At 37.6% G+C, this 17335-nt stretch overlaps 1 protein-coding gene across 1 annotated transcript in view; it reads right to left on the reverse strand.

Annotated features, from left to right (window-relative positions):
- srrm4 (serine/arginine repetitive matrix 4) overlaps positions 1-17335 on the reverse strand; it is a 61154-nt gene that overhangs the window by 4269 nt on the left and 39550 nt on the right. Inside the window, exons 3-12 of the mRNA XM_066689574.1 lie at positions 12244-12330; positions 11883-11954; positions 11485-11511; positions 11340-11390; positions 8864-8950; positions 7107-7278; positions 1923-2257; positions 906-1133; positions 590-700; positions 153-305 (exon numbers count right to left, since the gene is read on the reverse strand). Of these exons, the coding sequence (XP_066545671.1) occupies positions 153-305; positions 590-700; positions 906-1133; positions 1923-2257; positions 7107-7278; positions 8864-8950; positions 11340-11390; positions 11485-11511; positions 11883-11954; positions 12244-12330 (1323 nt within the window). The remainder of the gene's footprint in view (positions 1-152; positions 306-589; positions 701-905; positions 1134-1922; positions 2258-7106; positions 7279-8863; positions 8951-11339; positions 11391-11484; positions 11512-11882; positions 11955-12243; positions 12331-17335) is intronic.

The following is a 17335-nucleotide window of genomic DNA, read 5'->3' on the forward strand; positions in this document are numbered from 1 at the left end:
TATGTTTTAAAAGGTTTATTTTCCAAGAATCCCAATAAAGAAACAAATATGAGTCATAGAAGAACAAATGCCACATGTCAGTTACCTGTAGACAACAGTGTTCAGTGCAAGGGAAGGAAGTGTGTGAACGTAGTAAAGGGCTCATGACAAACCTGGTGATTCTGCGCGCCTCTAGGTGGCTCGGGGAATCTCTCCTCCGTTTCCTCATGGGCGAGTAGGACCTGCGCCTCCGTCGTTCCCTCTCCCATTTAGACTCTTTCTCACACGAGCCGTACTTCTTATGGTCTCTCTCTCTCTCCCTGTCCCTGTTTTGTGAGACACAAGAAAGGGACTTTAAATATGTTATATGTATATATATATATAATTACACTTCTTCGTTCTGTTGTGTATATTCATAGTCATATAGTCTAATATTACTTAAAATGTATATTAAATCAGTCCTGGCTGCACATTAATGGCAAATTTTTCAATTAAGAAGGCATCACATTTTCCTGCCTGCCTTTGTCATAGTTTACAATGAGAATCAATCTGCCCATAAACTAAGGTTTGTCTAGTCGGTTCCTGGGACAGAAGAGGAGTTGCTCTGTACCTCTCTGGGCTGTATCTGGAGTAGCTGGGGCTTCTCCGCGATCGTGAGCTTCTGCTCTCTGAGCTTCTCGGCCTTGATTTCACAGAGTAGCTGGGTGACCTGGAGTACGACCTGCAATCAGAGAATGGCAATCAGGTTAAGTTAATGTTAGGGAAACAGGAAAAAACAGATTAAAGGAAAACATCAAGACTGGTGCACCTGACAATTGAAAAATTGGTAGAATCCTCTGCCATGAAGTACTAGGTTTTCAATTTTGTGATTTGTGTGTTGGGTTGAAATCATGATTTTAAAGAAATGTTATACACTAATGACGCACCTGTTTCCAGAGGAGAGTGATCTACTCCTGGAGTAGTACAGCGAGGGTTTGTGTTCGGGCGAGCGGGAGTAGTGGCTGGAGCTGCGGGAACTGTGGCTGCGACTCCGGCTGCTGCGGGAGCGCGTCCGGGAGCGTCCCCGAGGAGGCAGCGCGCTCCTGACCAGTGACCCCCGAGAGGACTTCTGCTCCTCCGCTGCCGTCCTCACAGGACACGGTGAAATGAAATCCCTACAATGGGCATAGCATTCAAGTTAAAACAACCTGTGACAGGTCACTGTACTCATGCTTAGAGAATAATGTCAAATTCTCGTGCGTGGGGAAAGCACAGGCATTTATTTGGATTCAGCTGTCGCTTTGAAGCACACAAAATTAACCATTTTAGCACTCTAGTCAAAACAGTTATGTAATTTGCCCTCTCGTATCACAGCAAGGGTCAGGTTGTGTACCATAAAAAAATCACAGGGAGAATAATATAATTCTTACTAATGTGTTGCGGTACTGCTTTGCCTAGTAAATAAACATCTTCTTATGAGATATTTTGCTATAGAAGTATTTCATTGTATATGAAAATACCTTATACTACACATCTTGTGGATATTACAAATACCATGCTTTTATGCTACAGCAGTTCTCTGTAATTGTCCTCATAACCTGTTTACTATGTAACACATCTGATTTTACATGTTGGTTTCCACCTGCTAAATGGTAAGAGTGATGGGTTAAGACACCACATACACACAGCACAAGGGTCAGATTGAATCATTGTCTTCGTTCAGCACTACGGTCATAGAGGGCATCAGATTTCAGAAGACATGCCTTTCTTATGGTTTGAAATCATACAGTAAAATGCAGTAAAACTACCTGCAATGTTAAAGCTACTGTTCAAATCTAAAAAGCAATTCTTCCATAAAATCACAAGCATATCAATGTACAGAACATACATTTATATCTACCTTTATGAAACACTTCATTAAACTACTGTAGTGGAAATGTGTGAAATGGCTGGCATGGACTCACCTTTTAATCTTCCTGTTCAAAAGACCGTTAGGTGATGAATTTGCCAAGGGCAATGGCTTACACAGAGATGAGTAACTGGTCACCGAATTCCCTGAATCAGAGGCGTTATCTGCATCTGTGAATCTCAATTTTTCGGGGGAAGGTAACTCTACTTGAAACAAGGCCTTTTTCTCCTCGTTGCCCTTTGACCTTGACAAGCCTGTTTTGGTAGACGGAGGGGAAGATGTATCGTTTCCCGAGTCATAATCCTGTCGCCCCTTATTCTGATTGGACAGAATGTCATGGTTGATTTCCTTTTTGGTAAAAATTTCAGCTCCAGACTCTGACTGCGTAATCTGCAAACAGAAACACAGGGGCTGTTGCTTTACTGGAAACAGACATGATTGACAAGCTTAAGCATCTACCTGCATGATGCACTGAAAAATACTCTAAAAAGGCACGTATTTCCCTACCGAACACAGAAAAAAAATATTTTCGGGACAGGAAAACTTGGAAAGATTAAGACGTCATGCAAATTTGTAGCATGCGAACAATGTAGAAAGAAACAATATATCAAAGGAAAAAGAAAACAACTGAGAGGTCAAATAAATTAATCTGGAATGGGGAAAAAAAGAAGAAAAGGAACAACCAAAGAGAAATGTTTGAAAGGAAAGAAAATATGTGCGTATAAAACTACATACTGCTTAATCTGAGAGAGAGAGAGAGAGAAAAAACAAAATGAAAGAAAAGCCCCAGTAAAGCGTGGTTTTTAAAAGGACATCGAACAAACATCACAAAATGGGTATTATGTACAAATTAAAAGAATCGCAAACAAATATATATTCCATCACTCTAACTAAAAGCCCTCAGAAAGGTACAGCTTTTTGTGCTTTTTTCCCCTGTAAGAAGAAATTTATTTCTCTCCAGCGACCTCAAATAAATCCCTAAGTCTGCGGATAGCATCGACTTACCAATCAAGATTTCCTCCTTAAGTAGGTAAGGTGTAAGAAAAAGGGAAGAGCGGGCAACATAAGTGCATCATTAGAGTCGTAAATTACAAGAAAAAGACAATAACCCTCTCTTCAAAGTCCCTGTGTCACTTTTCTGTTCTGGCACCTTTTCTTTTTAGTGTCTGTGTATCAGTATGAGTTTACAGGGGTTGGGATTGGTTTTGTGGGAACAAAGTGTGGTCCACAAGGCATTCAATAGTTGAAATACACCTTAAGAAATAGGAAACTTGGACATTTTAGGTAGTGAAAATGAAATAAATAATTTCCACAGTTTTGCAGTGGCATTGACTTGGCTTGGTACATCACATTTGTATCTTAAATGGTGTGGAATCACCAACACATGCAGCTGCTATGAAGGCCGAAGAGTATAATGTTTAGGAAAGTTGTGACAGGTAATTAATTAAATCTAGGCTTCTCTTGGTAATAATTCACCGAAGGTCAGGTACGGTCAGTTTCAGTGAATACACATGCGAGATTAAAAACATATAAATATTGTGCAGCACTGATTTATTTAATACTCTTGGCAGGGAAAAACTCAGAGAAGCAGCAACAACTTATACAAATTTGTCTGGAGGTAGATTACAGACGGATAATTTGTATATAATAGTTTCCTGGTACCATATGAGATCCTTTTGCAGGTAAATGACTGCACTACCAGCATTAGCATGCCATAAAATGTGCTTCTACAGATGATTCAGAGTCACTATTGTACTGTATAGCTATGGATGTATCAGGTTCCTCACAACAGATTTAGTTTAGACCGTGAAACTGACACCTTAAGTAGTATAAAGGAACTAAAAGTGCAAAAATACTTGAAGAAAGAAAACAGGGTTCTGGGACCAAGTGACTTGGCGGACTTCTCACCAAGAAATAATTGATTGCTTTCACTTACATATCCTTGCAATTAAGCATGCACCCTTTAAGGAGACGCTAAGGAAAAGATGATGATGCTTCCCCAATTGGTATTTTTTAGTCATTTATTATGATAATCTTTTGATCAAAGCTTTTTGTAGTTTTAAATTTAGATTTAAAATAACATAAAAAATGCATAGACCGATAGACTGATCTGATCGTTTATCTGACTGAAAAATACACAATTGTACCAGTGAATATCTTTTCCTTAGTCATTTTTTGATTTGGTTTCTGGGCAGACTTTATTTATTCACATACACACATACACACACACACACACACAAGTAAATTTTATAAAATAAACAAACAAATAAATAACGTTTCCTCAGTTCAGTTAAATGCATTCATTTATAGGTGGTCTCCTGCTGAAATATGATCTACATAAATACAGACCACCTCAATCCTCCCAGGGTAGTCACAACCAAAACTACATTTTACAACATTTACAAATGAACACTTTGAAGCAATATAACCTAATTCTATTGAATTAATTCAGACTACAACTGCAATAAATGTCTCACAGCTAAGTGGGCAAAATTCTACTGAAGTGCAAATTTCTAATTTGTAATCATACTTGCGTTAAACCTGTATCTGTTTTGATTTAATTTAGAACAATACCCACCTTTGCCTTATTCATGTGGAATGCTTTATCAGAAAGGAAATATAAACAAAATACCTAATTTGGATTGAACATACCAAAAAGCATGAATATGAAAAAAATTGATTCTGCTACGTTACACATTTAGATTTACTTGAAAAAGAGTATTTCAACGACTGACAATTGCTGACACTTGATACACATGGGAAGTAACCAGAATTGAAATCAAAGATGATTTCAATGCAAAATGTGCTTTTTGGGGGCTAATTCTGCACAAGGTTTAGAGATCTTTGACTAGAGATCTTGAACTATCCCTGTGAGGTCTGAGAGATAATGGATTTTAGGTGATTGGCACACTTGAGGTGAAGCAATGAAGATGCAGAGATATTGATAATAAATGACATTTATGAACAGTCTTTACTGAGCACTGCCTCACAGGCCACTAATGTGGGAAAGTAGGTCAGATAATTTACAGCAATGATACTTATTTTATGTTGGTTTTCAAAGTGGAATATAAGCACAAAACACCTGTAGCTTTTAATTATATACATATATTTAAATTAATACCCATAAACTTTGTTTTTGTCAAATGTCAATACAACTAAAATCAATTTTACATGTTAAAGACTGGTATCAACATTTTGGCTGATCGTGTTACTAATCCACATAGTGCTTCAAATGCTATAGTGAAAGTTGGGATTCTTGGTTGCACAACCAATAAAGCCTAAATGTCATGCTCTGTTGTTTGTGATTATATTAGGCATCTGAAGGAAAAAATCAAATAAAAATCACATAACTTAATAAGTGCTGTAAATGGTCTCTCATGCTTCTCCAAGCACGCCCAGCACAGCACTTCACTGGAGAATACAGTTTAAATGGCAAGTCTCCAGTAACAAAAGACGCCACAATTATAAAAAATAAATGATCTACTGTTTACCTAATAAAAGGACGCATGACTGAGAACTATACAGAGGAGTATAAATCCTTTATTCTTTTATTTTTATTACTTATAGAAATCTGCTTATCGTTCAGCTCATTTTTTCAAAAAGCTCCCAACTGCTCCCAACAGATTTTGAGGTTGTAAGTCAACATTACATCCAAAAGTCAAGAGATATAACTGCAGCAGGCAGTTCCTACAGTTTGTTGGCGTAAGCCGTTAAAACACGATATTGAAATTCGGAAGCAACAGTTTATTTCTTTTGGAACAATGGGACAAAAGCCAAAAATGTTACTGCTGCTCATTCATGGCATTGTTGTTGGTTGGCAAAATAGCACTCTGCATGTTATTAAAGAGTGTAGATCACTACAGTATTGTTTTAATTATCCTATTGGTGTCCGAGCTGGTTATCCTGTTTGGGTTTTACCTGGACTGGCTAATGAAATGTCTGTGTATGAATGCATATTTAATCACAGATTTACATTTGTATCTCCTCTAAATGTCAATCAGTTTGTTTCCTGACAATGCGGGGAATTCTATAATTAATGATGATATATAAGAACAGATGATTTTTACTGGAAATAAACAATAATAGAAAAGGGATAAGGAAACACAGGTTAGGCCATGTAAAATGTATCAAACTACCACACCATTGCATGGACACCTCCACTCGAAACCAACAACGTGAATCTATGTGTCATGTAATGTACGTCTTTATAGTCATTTGACAGGAAGAGAATATGTTTGTGTGTAAACCGCTCTGGTGTTCAATATAAAAAATTTCATCCTTCCAGTGATTTCAATTTAAAAACAAAAAACACAGCTTTGAATAACAATAGCTGTGCCATGCGGTCTGTCAGAGGCATTTTGTGAAATGTATGTTCGTTGATCAGAGGTATAACAAAAAAGTAATGATGAAAATATAAAAATGCTGCAGTAATAGAAATCTTATAGCCACTTAAAAGAAAAGAAAAGTTTCGCTCTGCTTCCGTTTTGGTTTGATGTATTTTGCTCTGTTTTTGTTCACTTGTTTTAAATTCTAGAGCTCAGTTTTGGATGACTGATGAATACACCAATGTGTCTGCATCATATTCAGAAGTGCACGCTCCCATAGTTCACCTCTAGCCTCTCTCTCGCTCTGGGGGTGCACTGATCTGTCTAGAGTGGAAGTTGCCAAACCTTTATGTAGAGACACACTTTTGCATATTTATAGCTCTTTGGAAAATGTGCCCCCAATCATAAAATTGGACGAGCCACAGGGGACGTGAATGAAGAAACTGAGTGACAAGTAATGATATTGCATTATTTTCAGGTGGGCATAAGAATGTTAAGTACTAAAAAGAATTTCAAAACCAGCTTTGACCTTTGCTATCCTTATTAACTTATGAACCCAAATCCAGTGTAGGCTTGAAGTCTATAAAGCTGCACTACATCTCAACAAGAGTTTATGTAGATTCTGGATTCATTCTTTCAGAGCAATTATCGGCCCAGATGGAGGTTACAGCTGTACATCTTATTAGTCCATTTTTTGTTTTTAAATCAGCTGCAGGATACGGAAAAAACGCAGTCTTCATTTCACTTTCTTTCTTTCTTTTTTGCCGCTAATAGATGACCTTTCGTTCTTGTGTAAGGTTAACATGAATATGTAATACCGAGATTAACCAGCTTTGTTTTACATGGCCTTAATAGATATTATAAAAATGCCATTAACACATTAGTGACCTATGAATAATCTGAGGAACACTTACGATGGCGTCAGTGGAGATGGAGCAATGGTTCGGGGGAGTTTTGGAAGCGGATTTGGCGGTCTGCACCCACTCGGAGCTGCCCTGGGCTGTGGGGATTTGTGTGGTCTCTGCGGAGCTGCTGTGGGCGGCCGGACCCCTGGACAGCGCTTGCTCAGCAGACTGGCATTTGTATCTGCAGGAACCGAAAAACAAAACAAAACCCTTTTTATACAGCTGGACAAACATAAAACAATGATCAGTGTTGGTTTTGAAATTAACGTACTAGAATTATGCTCTGTAATTTCTGATTTGGAACGGCTACATTATTTTTCTTTTCATCCCCATCAGCTCCGGAATTGCTAATTGTTAATTAACTTGACTGGCAAGTACAGCTAACATATCACTACAGGAGAAGCGACAGTAGAAGACAACAGACGCACATCCTCTGAAATGTACCGTCAGGCCATCTTCTTCCTCTCACAGTGAGAGACCCCTCAGTGGACACAACAGAGCTAAGGTGCAGAAAAGAGAGCACAAATCCCCCAAGCTCAGTGGTCCGACCACGAACGGCACATGCAGTATACTACAGTAGCCTTGAATACCCAACAAATAAAAGTAACAGCTGTTCTGCCCAAGCGTCCCCAGAGCTGGTTCGACCCCTTGATATTCCTAAAGACTATCCTTGCCTGGAAACACGATCACTTCCTACGTTGTAAGACAAATGTAGTGAAGTGATTACTGATGCCCCCAGGGGATCTGTCAATCATAACGACTTCCAATATAAAAAAAAAAATGATGCCGTGAGGAAGAAGCGTTTTACCCAACAGCAAGGGATTCTTTCTTGTCCCCTCAGGAATAAAAAGAGCAAGCGCCTTTTCACATTAAAAAATATATATAAATATGAGATGTTCATAGTGCGTGCCCTGGGCAGCCAGACTGGCACAATTATGATACTGACCCCATCCTTGTAAATGAGTGGGACAAAACAACAACCTTTAGCAACAGCCAGTAGCGTTGACTGCATCTTGAATCAACTTAATGCCATATTCTGCATATAACTGATTTCATAATTTAATAAAGCTATAATTTGATTGAAACTGGACTTAATAAATATGAACAAATCCGGGATTATCTGAAGATTATTGAGCCCATGAGCCTATATTCCTAGTGGTAATTCTTCCAGTTACTTTTCCATATCCTGCCTCATCATCGATGCAGTCCATTACTATAGTGTTAAGCCACGCAGTATACATTTATACAATGCTTTCTTGTGCCGGCTGTCCCATTGAAATTCCAAATAATAGAATGATCAAGGGGGATTTAAAAGCAATCGTTTGCAGCTTTAGATCTCTCAGATCAGTTATGAAAGCCACCCTCTCATTCAGACAGTAAAAAGGCAAACAGTTCTCTATATGAGGCTGGTATATTGCTTTAAACCTGATAAGTAAAATCGTAATTAGTGAATTCCTTGATTTAGACTCTTTCTGAATTCACTTCATGCCTTCTTGATAAAAAAGACTCGCAGTTTCAGACATATTGAGCTACAATCACACAGAAACGTCTCGGTATGCTCTATTTATTCTGCATGTATTTTAACTTCTTCTCCAGTTGATTTAGGACTTCGAACTTCATACAGCAACCTTCTTTGTAGCTGATTAAAGGTTATGGACATTATAATTCTTCTTCTCCTTTCAGAATGTGACCTTTTCCATATCAGTCATCGATGGAGCACAAATGAACTGTCTAAAGATAAGAGACAGGGTTCATTCTTCTCCTACCTGCTATCATTGCTGGAGGAACGCCAGACGGAGCTCTCCGACTCTGACCTCCGATAGCGATGCCTCCGGTGTGAATGACTCCGAGACCTGACCGTGACATGAGACACAAGAGTGGGTGATGAACTAACAGTTTCTGCAGTAGGTGTGGGAGCGCTAGCTTGCTCTAGTTTGAAATATGTCTGCACAATCTTCACCAGCACCTCAATATCGTCTCCATTCTGAGCGTATATTTTCGTTCCATACTGTGTTGTGTGTCCCTTAAACACAGGCAAACTTGTCATCATCTTACAAAACCATACAGTTCACCCTGTGTACGACATACAATACACAACTTGAAAAGAAATACAGCAGCTAAAACAAAGTCAGTGCAAATTTAAGCAAACAAGATGTCTTTCATAATAAATATTATTTAATAATATTTGCAAACTATAAACATAAAGAATATTGTTTTGCTTTGCTTAAAACTGTAGTTTCTACAAATGTTTCTGCACAGTTCAGCTCAGAGGAATATAAACGTTGCAGTTTGCAGTGTGAAATTGCTTTCTTCCTCTCTCAGAGTGGTCTCGTGGTGCTTGCTGGCATCTCGCCACCGAGTTGGCTGAGCTAAGCTGCCCCACATCTGTACCGTACAATGTCTCTCTAAGGAATACCAGCCACATCACGCAGCCACACAACTATTTACAGCCAGATCCACTGGGGGGAGCTTTGGCTGAGAGCAAAACAGGGAATAGCTCCCCAGACACGACTGCCAGCAAAATATCCGGCTGCTGCTACTGTTCCTTAACGGAAAAGAGGTCAACCATCTTTTCTCACCAACAATCCACACCTACTGCCGATTCTATATAAGATGACCTTGTGTTCCTTAAGTCTGCAACAGATGGAAGTGTGTAAATGTGCACCCCCTGGCAGGCAGCTTCCCTTGTGGATACTGCTTATCTGCAGTTTCAATCATAATTAGTATCCGAATCAGTATAGTAAGATTCCCAATTGCCTTATCTTTGTGCAGCTACATATTAAAGTATTTTTTCACCCTATCAATGACTCCTGTGATTGCCTGAAGATGATGAGACACCTTGTTGGTGTTGTAAGTGGAGGTGGGAGATGAGGCTTGTGGTAATTAAGTTTTCTTGTGCAGAAAATGTACTGATCACGGAAAAAAGAAAATGCATGTATGCATAATTTGTTTTTCTGCTTATTTTTTCCGGTGGGATCTCCAGTGATGGGGTTGTGGACTATATTTCATCAGGATTACAGTAGTACGTTCAGAAAAGAAGTGAACGAGTGGCCATTTAAAATGCAAGGAAAAAAATCAATTCATTAAAAGTAACCACATTGTTTAGGAGTGGTGATTCAAACAGTATTAATGTACTCTTTTTAAATTGAAAACATAGATATATCCCTTCGATGACTTGAGCTGCCATGTAACAGAGGGATCTATGTGTAATTACCCACATGTAATCCTATTAAGAATTGATTTTCAAATCCTTCTATAAACCTCATGAATTCATTAGTAACAGGTCCTGTGAATGACAAGAGTGAGCCAAGAAAGAAGCACAGGTATAAACAATATAAAAATGAACAGAAAACCTTATACAATATGCATGTTTTTCACCGCCCATTTCTTTTGCTGTTGGACTTGAGACAATGTTGATTTTCAAAGCCCTGATATGTTAAATGGAAACCATAGGCTAATGAAGAGTGCTGCAGAAGCCCATACATATCCATAATTGAGCATTTTATAACGAGAATGAAGTGTGGCTATGTATTCCCAGACCACACAATTAAACTGACAGCATGTCTCATGAAAGGCAATAATATAGTCATTTTGTGTTTATGGTACACCAATCCTGCAGTTAAGAGTCAGCAGATGGAAAGAGAGAAACAATGGCTGGATGCCTCCCTAGACACTTTGTACCGGGTTAGTATAGGCTGAAGCCTGCTTAGTACTTTTCACACAGGGCTTTTGGAACCAAGCTTCACTGGAAATCGAATCACTTGGGTTGCACATGTTTACTGTTGGATTCCTGCTTTTATTTGTACTTTGTAATCAAATAATTGACAGCAGGGCTTTTAAAAAAATCAGCCCAAGTCACCTTCCAAAATTAAGAAGCGAATGCCAAGCTGGAATAAAGTTAAGGATTATATGCTGTTTTATATATACATATTCATATTTGACATGGATTACTTATACTGGAATATATCATGTGCAGGAAGTGTGTCAATTCATCTTGCCTACAAAAATATACACATTGTTTAATAATGACAATGATTTCTATAAACATATTTCTCACTCACTAACAACCATAAAAGGCAGTTTAGACACGTTTGAAAGGACCTAATCCAACTGATGCTTTTTTGCGCCACTGTAAGGTCTAACCTAACTCGATTTCTGGGAATTAAATATATGGCTGTTAACAAAGCTTTTCTCAGGGGTGAAGATTTGAATATGTGCAATAAAATAACTGCAGTGACATACCTTTTCTTGTGCTTTCTCTCGTCTTTTCTTTTACTTTTTGGGCTTGATGAGCTAGGCAAAAGAAAAGAAGAAACTTGAGATGATAATACTGAGAAAACAAAAAGGCTGGCATTTCATTATTGTAAATCACTTATACAAAACTTACCCATGCCTTCTTTTTTTTGACGCAGACCTGCAGAACAGAAACAAAAGTCTTCATTAGAAATAGAAGAAATACAGAAGCAATACTATGAAGCTGGGAATGATGTAATAGACTAATTTATGTGAGCAATTTATGGTTTATGATTTTCAAATATCTGTTTTAATACAGACAAATATTATTTACTAATTTACTATTTAGTAATCCTACAAACACAGAAATCAAGTTGAAAGGACATTATTATTATTATTTGTATATATTTGTTTTAATCATAAATTGCAGTTGAATGTGTTACACAGCATAAAAATAAAATTAGTACTTTTCAGTCTGCATGCACCACAGTAATGTATATCAATCAACAATAATCACATTTACAATAGACTCAATTTACTTGAATAAAATACCTATTCCTTTTTCTTTTCTTTGAGCTCTTCTTTTTCTTCTTCCTCACAGGTGATAGACTGTATGAAGGAGACCTAAAAAAGCAATTAAGATGAAGTAGTGTTTTTGAAACCTGGCTTATAAAAATAATGAAATTAATCTGCACTTTCTTTGAAATAAACTGACACGTCAAAAAAAAAAAAAAAACACTTTTAAAAAGCACTGACAAAAACCACACTTGATGCGCTATGTTTAATTTATAATTCATGTTTCTTTTCTGTAGTTCATGTTTTTCCTCTACCTTAGAAAGCAATTTTCTCTCGACAATACAATCATTGTAATAGACCTACAAAGGACACGTTTATAAATATTTTAGAAACTGACCTTTTTCTTCTCTTTCGATCGGATTTCTTCTTCTTTTTTTTCCCTTTAGGTGCAGGTCGAGGTGAGAGATCCTCATCAAAGGATTGGCTGCAATAAGAAATGAATGTAGTGGTATTTATTTCATGGCTGTTTTGGAATGGCAACAGCATCTGTTTGTAGTCTATAAACATTGACACTGTGTCACCAGATATAAAAATGAATTGAATGGTGATAACATGGCAAATGTGCTACTCAATTAACCCTATCCTGCTGTAATAAAGTTATAACATAACTGGTACAACTGCACAAAACACAGCAATATATATGTTATATATAGATATGTAGTGGCTTATTATTTCTTCCAAATGTCTGTAGCAATATTTTCTTTAGCGGGCTGTGGCTTTATTCTGAATGGAACAAACTTCATATTTCTTATTATTTCCAAACCTCATTTTGTATCAATACATCTTATCCCACAGTGATGGTCTGAGCTGAACTTCCAATTGTGACATTATTTTCAATTACATTTTGAGAAATAACATGAGGATTGATTAACTATATCTGCTCTGTGAGGCCACCACATAAGCAAACAATGACTTTCAAGGTTTAGGTGTCACAGCTGAGATTTATAGTTGACAGGAGGGGTGAAGTAACATTTTGTACAGCTGGTTTATACTTTAATATTTCTTTATAGCTTAAAAAAAATAAGGTAAGATTGTACTTCAATAGGAATCCACAACACTCCTGATTTTGTGGATGAGAGTTGGGGTGTTTAATTATTATGCGAAGGATAAATAAAACAAGAGAATATAAATGTGTCGACGCTGAGGGAAAGCACGGCCACACGAACACACAATGTGACACCCTAGGCATGGAGGTAAATGAATCAACTGCCATGGAGGTTCACTGGATTTTATTGTTGTTCTTGTTGCTTCCTTCACTGTCATGCTGTCATGGCTTCACAGTTACTGGGTTTTTCCACAGACAAAAGTGCATGCTAATTCTTTTCCTCTTCAGAGTCACTACGATATCGAAACACCCCAGTCTGTGAGCAATGCAATCCTAACAGAGACCCCCCTCGCACTTTTTTTCCCCTTTGCCAAAACAGCAGCATTGTTTGTTCACCGTGCTAATATGCTAATACAGCTCTGTGTATTTAAATGTGTCCATATTTAAATGAGTCTCTTGTCTAATTCCAACTGTTCGGCTGGATCTGCGATCTCCAAAGGTCCACTTAATTTGCACCCGGTGAATGTCTGGTGCAGAGAAAGCCCTTTGAAGCAGTTCAGCTTTATTAAATTGGCCTTTCAGGTAGGAGGGTATGCAAGAACGGGACTTTAGCCGCAATTCATTTGGACAGCATCACTCAGGCAATAATGAGGTAGAAAATGAGAGTTATCATGAAAATTCGAGAGGGTGTTTTGAAAAGATTAAATTAGATGCTCTGAATTAGGTAGGAGTCACTGAACATTTATAGAGGTGCTGTGCAGTAAATATATCTGTAAATGTGAAGACGTCAAGAGGGGAACGGCAATGACTGTGGAGCCACTATTAAAAAAACACGGCAGCAACACAACACATCCAGAGTTCCAAAGGCTGCCAGTTTATGGGCTCATTATAAAAAGTCATGGTGAGAAATATATATTCTTAAACAGCACTTTCTGAAACACGCCGTCTTCTTTATTTCCGTTATTTCAGCCCTCGATACTAATTTGTTATTTTGTATAAAGTTCTCTTGGGATTGGCATGGTTTTCAGACATAAAAATACAAATCTTGTTCTCATAAAAGTAAACTGTATATTGTATGCAGTGTAATCGATGCCGGTCATTTGAAGTCTATAAAACAAAACATAAAACAGATACTAGCAAAATGCAGCGGTTATTTGAAACGAGAGAAATCCTTCTGGTTGTAGAAACTCTTTTGATTAAACCACAAGGCACTGTTTAGTGCGTACAATTTGTGCAATTTGTGGCGTAGAGAAGGCATATTTGTGGACGGTTGAGGTTGTTATCTCAGCCAAAGAGCCAAGCAAGAGCAGGGGACGGAGGACAGAGACAAAAAAAAATTTAAACTAAAAAAAGTGCTTTGCAACCTTTAGCTGGACTCAATCAAAAGGTTCTTTTACTCATTTTTTAAGACTTGGATCGTTGTAAGCCACCAGATATGTAACATTCCTAGAACTCCTTCACACAACCTTTAGCTGAGTCTCTGGAGCCCTTTTCCCTTCAAGAGATTCTTTTTGGATTCTTGTCTTGCCAGGATACATCAAATAACAATTTAGAGGATTATGGTAACAATTATAACCAAGTTGGGAGGAATAGATGTAATTAAATATTGTAGAATATAAATAACCTACGCACACTATACATAGTTTGTAAAGACATATACATACAAATAATACATAAATAAATACACATTGGTAATACAGAGATAATGATAAAAAACAAGAAAAAGATTAGCACCCCGCAGCAATGCCTACTGTTATGTGAAACTTATTGAAACACCTTATACTAGTGGTCTATTGCAATCAATGTTTGTTAGTGATATTGGCTGTTCTAAAGATGCCATTATATGTGATTGCAGCAATAGGGTGCACTGTTATTGAATCTGGATATGGCCATTTCACAGTGTAATAAATGGGGCTAGTACAAGTAACAAAGGAAATGACATTAACAGCTGAAATGCATTATAGTTGATTAGTGGCAAATTAAACACAGCTCCTTGTTATTGGGAATGCATTATTGTTACTCATTAAAACGTTTTTCTCGGTTAATCACATGGAACAATTATGCTCAGTTTCTTTCACAGACTACAAAATGTCATTTATCCTCCATTTATTGTTGTTAATTATTGTTCCAAATAGGAAAGAGACCTTACAAGTTCTATGCCTGAAACTACCTACAATGAGAAACAGTTTTAGTGATGGGATTTTCATGATCTGTTCACACGACTGTAATAATGTATTGAAATATATACCTGATTTAGTTCAAATGGAGTTGAGCCCACAGTAGACTTGCTTAACTTATATTTATTTACAGAAGATGACTGAGTCCCCTTGAATTTGGCATCGTTCAAGCTTTTTATACAGTCTGTAATATATCAGAGCACCAGAGCTTTGTATTTCATTTCTAAATGTATTTTCCTGATAATAGGCTTAAAATCACACTCTTAAACAGCAGGTGCCCCTTTTCCAGGAACAAAGGTATTCCAGTGTTTTTGGAATTCACAGATAAGGAAGAGTGTGCTTTATTGTGGCAGAAACAGATTGTATTCAGCGCAAGTAGTGGAAGTAACTTCAGCGAATACACCATTCACCTCCCGTGGAGCACGTTAAGGCTTTGCTTAATCCGCTGTTTATTAGACTACTATATTAAGTCAAGCTAGTCACTGACAGTTATACTATAGTTGAGTCCTGAGTGCAGGAGCTATCAGGGTCAATACTGCAGGGGGCAGTACTGTTGCCATCTTAAAGCAGTAAACAATAAAAAAAAAAGTATTATTTGCAGTGAGGCGTTGTGAAGATTTAGCAATTGTTAGAAGTTGGCGAGTGATGCATCTTAAATGCATAGTACGCTGCCACCAGCAACTCTTCTCATGCGTTAGTCCTTTAACTATAATGGGCTTGTGTCAGAAATGCTCCAGCTTTAGTCTTCTGTATTCAGTAGTTTGACCTTGAAGGCAATGCTCTAGCAAACACACTTCTAATGGATGCCATTACTTTTTCTGTCTCTGGTTGACACACACGGGGAGCTTGGTAACGGATTTCAGAAGGGTGTGCTGCTTCACTGCATCCAACCACTTGTTGGGGTCCTTGTATTTAGAAACAGAGAGTCAAAGTCTTATGCCAGTTTTGTTTCACTGGTTTCAGACAGTAGACGTGCACAATGACTAAATTGCATGGTTTGCACATGACAGCAAACTGCAAAACAACACAAGAAAGGTCTTAAACAAGAGGAGACCTTTTGGCACCTCTTGCTGGTTTAGTTTTCTAGTAGCTACTCAATGCCAGAATCCAATCCATATTTTAAATGCAAACGTTTGCTGTATTATCCAAAATGTTGCTGTCTAAACACTGAAATGTAGCCCTTGATCTTGATTGCTTAGTTTTCTGGTTTGCAGTTCTTCAGTTAATACAGATATGGTAATAAATTAGCCTAACAGCTCCATAGTATTGAAAATCTTCATGCTGAACTGTGATACTGCATTGCACGGCAGAAAAGAGAGACATTTCAGTATAACCCTTTGTAATACAAGAGTAGGTTACCTGCCCCAATTTAAAGCCAAACTTAATCCTGAACCCAAACCCCAGCTAACACCAAAATATCGAGCAATCTCTATCCGTACCCCTAAGCAAATCATAATTTAGGCAATATTTTTCGTATTTTTAATCGTAATATTTTTTCTAAACATCCAAATCTTTAGTTAATACAGAAATGGCAATTAGTTTGCCTAACATCTAAATAATATTCATGCTTTATGCTGAAAAAGATGACAATATCTCATATTTCGCAAACATGTCTACCAGCTTATTCATCATGCAAACCAGGGGGCACTGTCTAAATGATAAGTTAGTCCTTAATCTATCTTTGAGAATCCTGAATGAAATGTCTCTCTCCTGTGGAATACAAACACAGCTGCTCAGCATGTTTGCACCAGAATCTATCACAAGGCAGATCTGAGCACTGCCTTGCAGGGGTCTTTACTTCTAAAATTGTTAAGATCCCCAAGGCAAAAACAATCTCCATTCCCTGTGAAGACATTTGGTGAACTTCTCTCTGAAATTTGCTTCTCCACCATTCGGAAACATTCAGTCCTAATTCGGTCCTGTCAGAGTTTGAGGAAATGGGAGCCGTCGCCCACTAGATCGTTAAGGCAAAAATATATGTGCTGCTTCACTTCATAGTGCATCTCATTTTGGATTTTTTTTTTTTTCAATTTTTGCCAGGGAAATAAAAACAGCATTTAGAGAAATAATGCTCATCCTTTCAGAAATTTCAAGAGGCAACAATGATTTCCATTTTATTCCAGATCAGCCCTTTTTGGCAGAGGTACCTGCTGTGTAAGAGTGAAGATGCTCAAGGTAACAGAATGATACTGTTTTGAAAATCCTGA

Source organism: Amia ocellicauda, chromosome 17, assembly GCF_036373705.1.
Source record: "Amia ocellicauda isolate fAmiCal2 chromosome 17, fAmiCal2.hap1, whole genome shotgun sequence".
Lineage (NCBI taxonomy): Eukaryota > Metazoa > Chordata > Actinopteri > Amiiformes > Amiidae > Amia > Amia ocellicauda.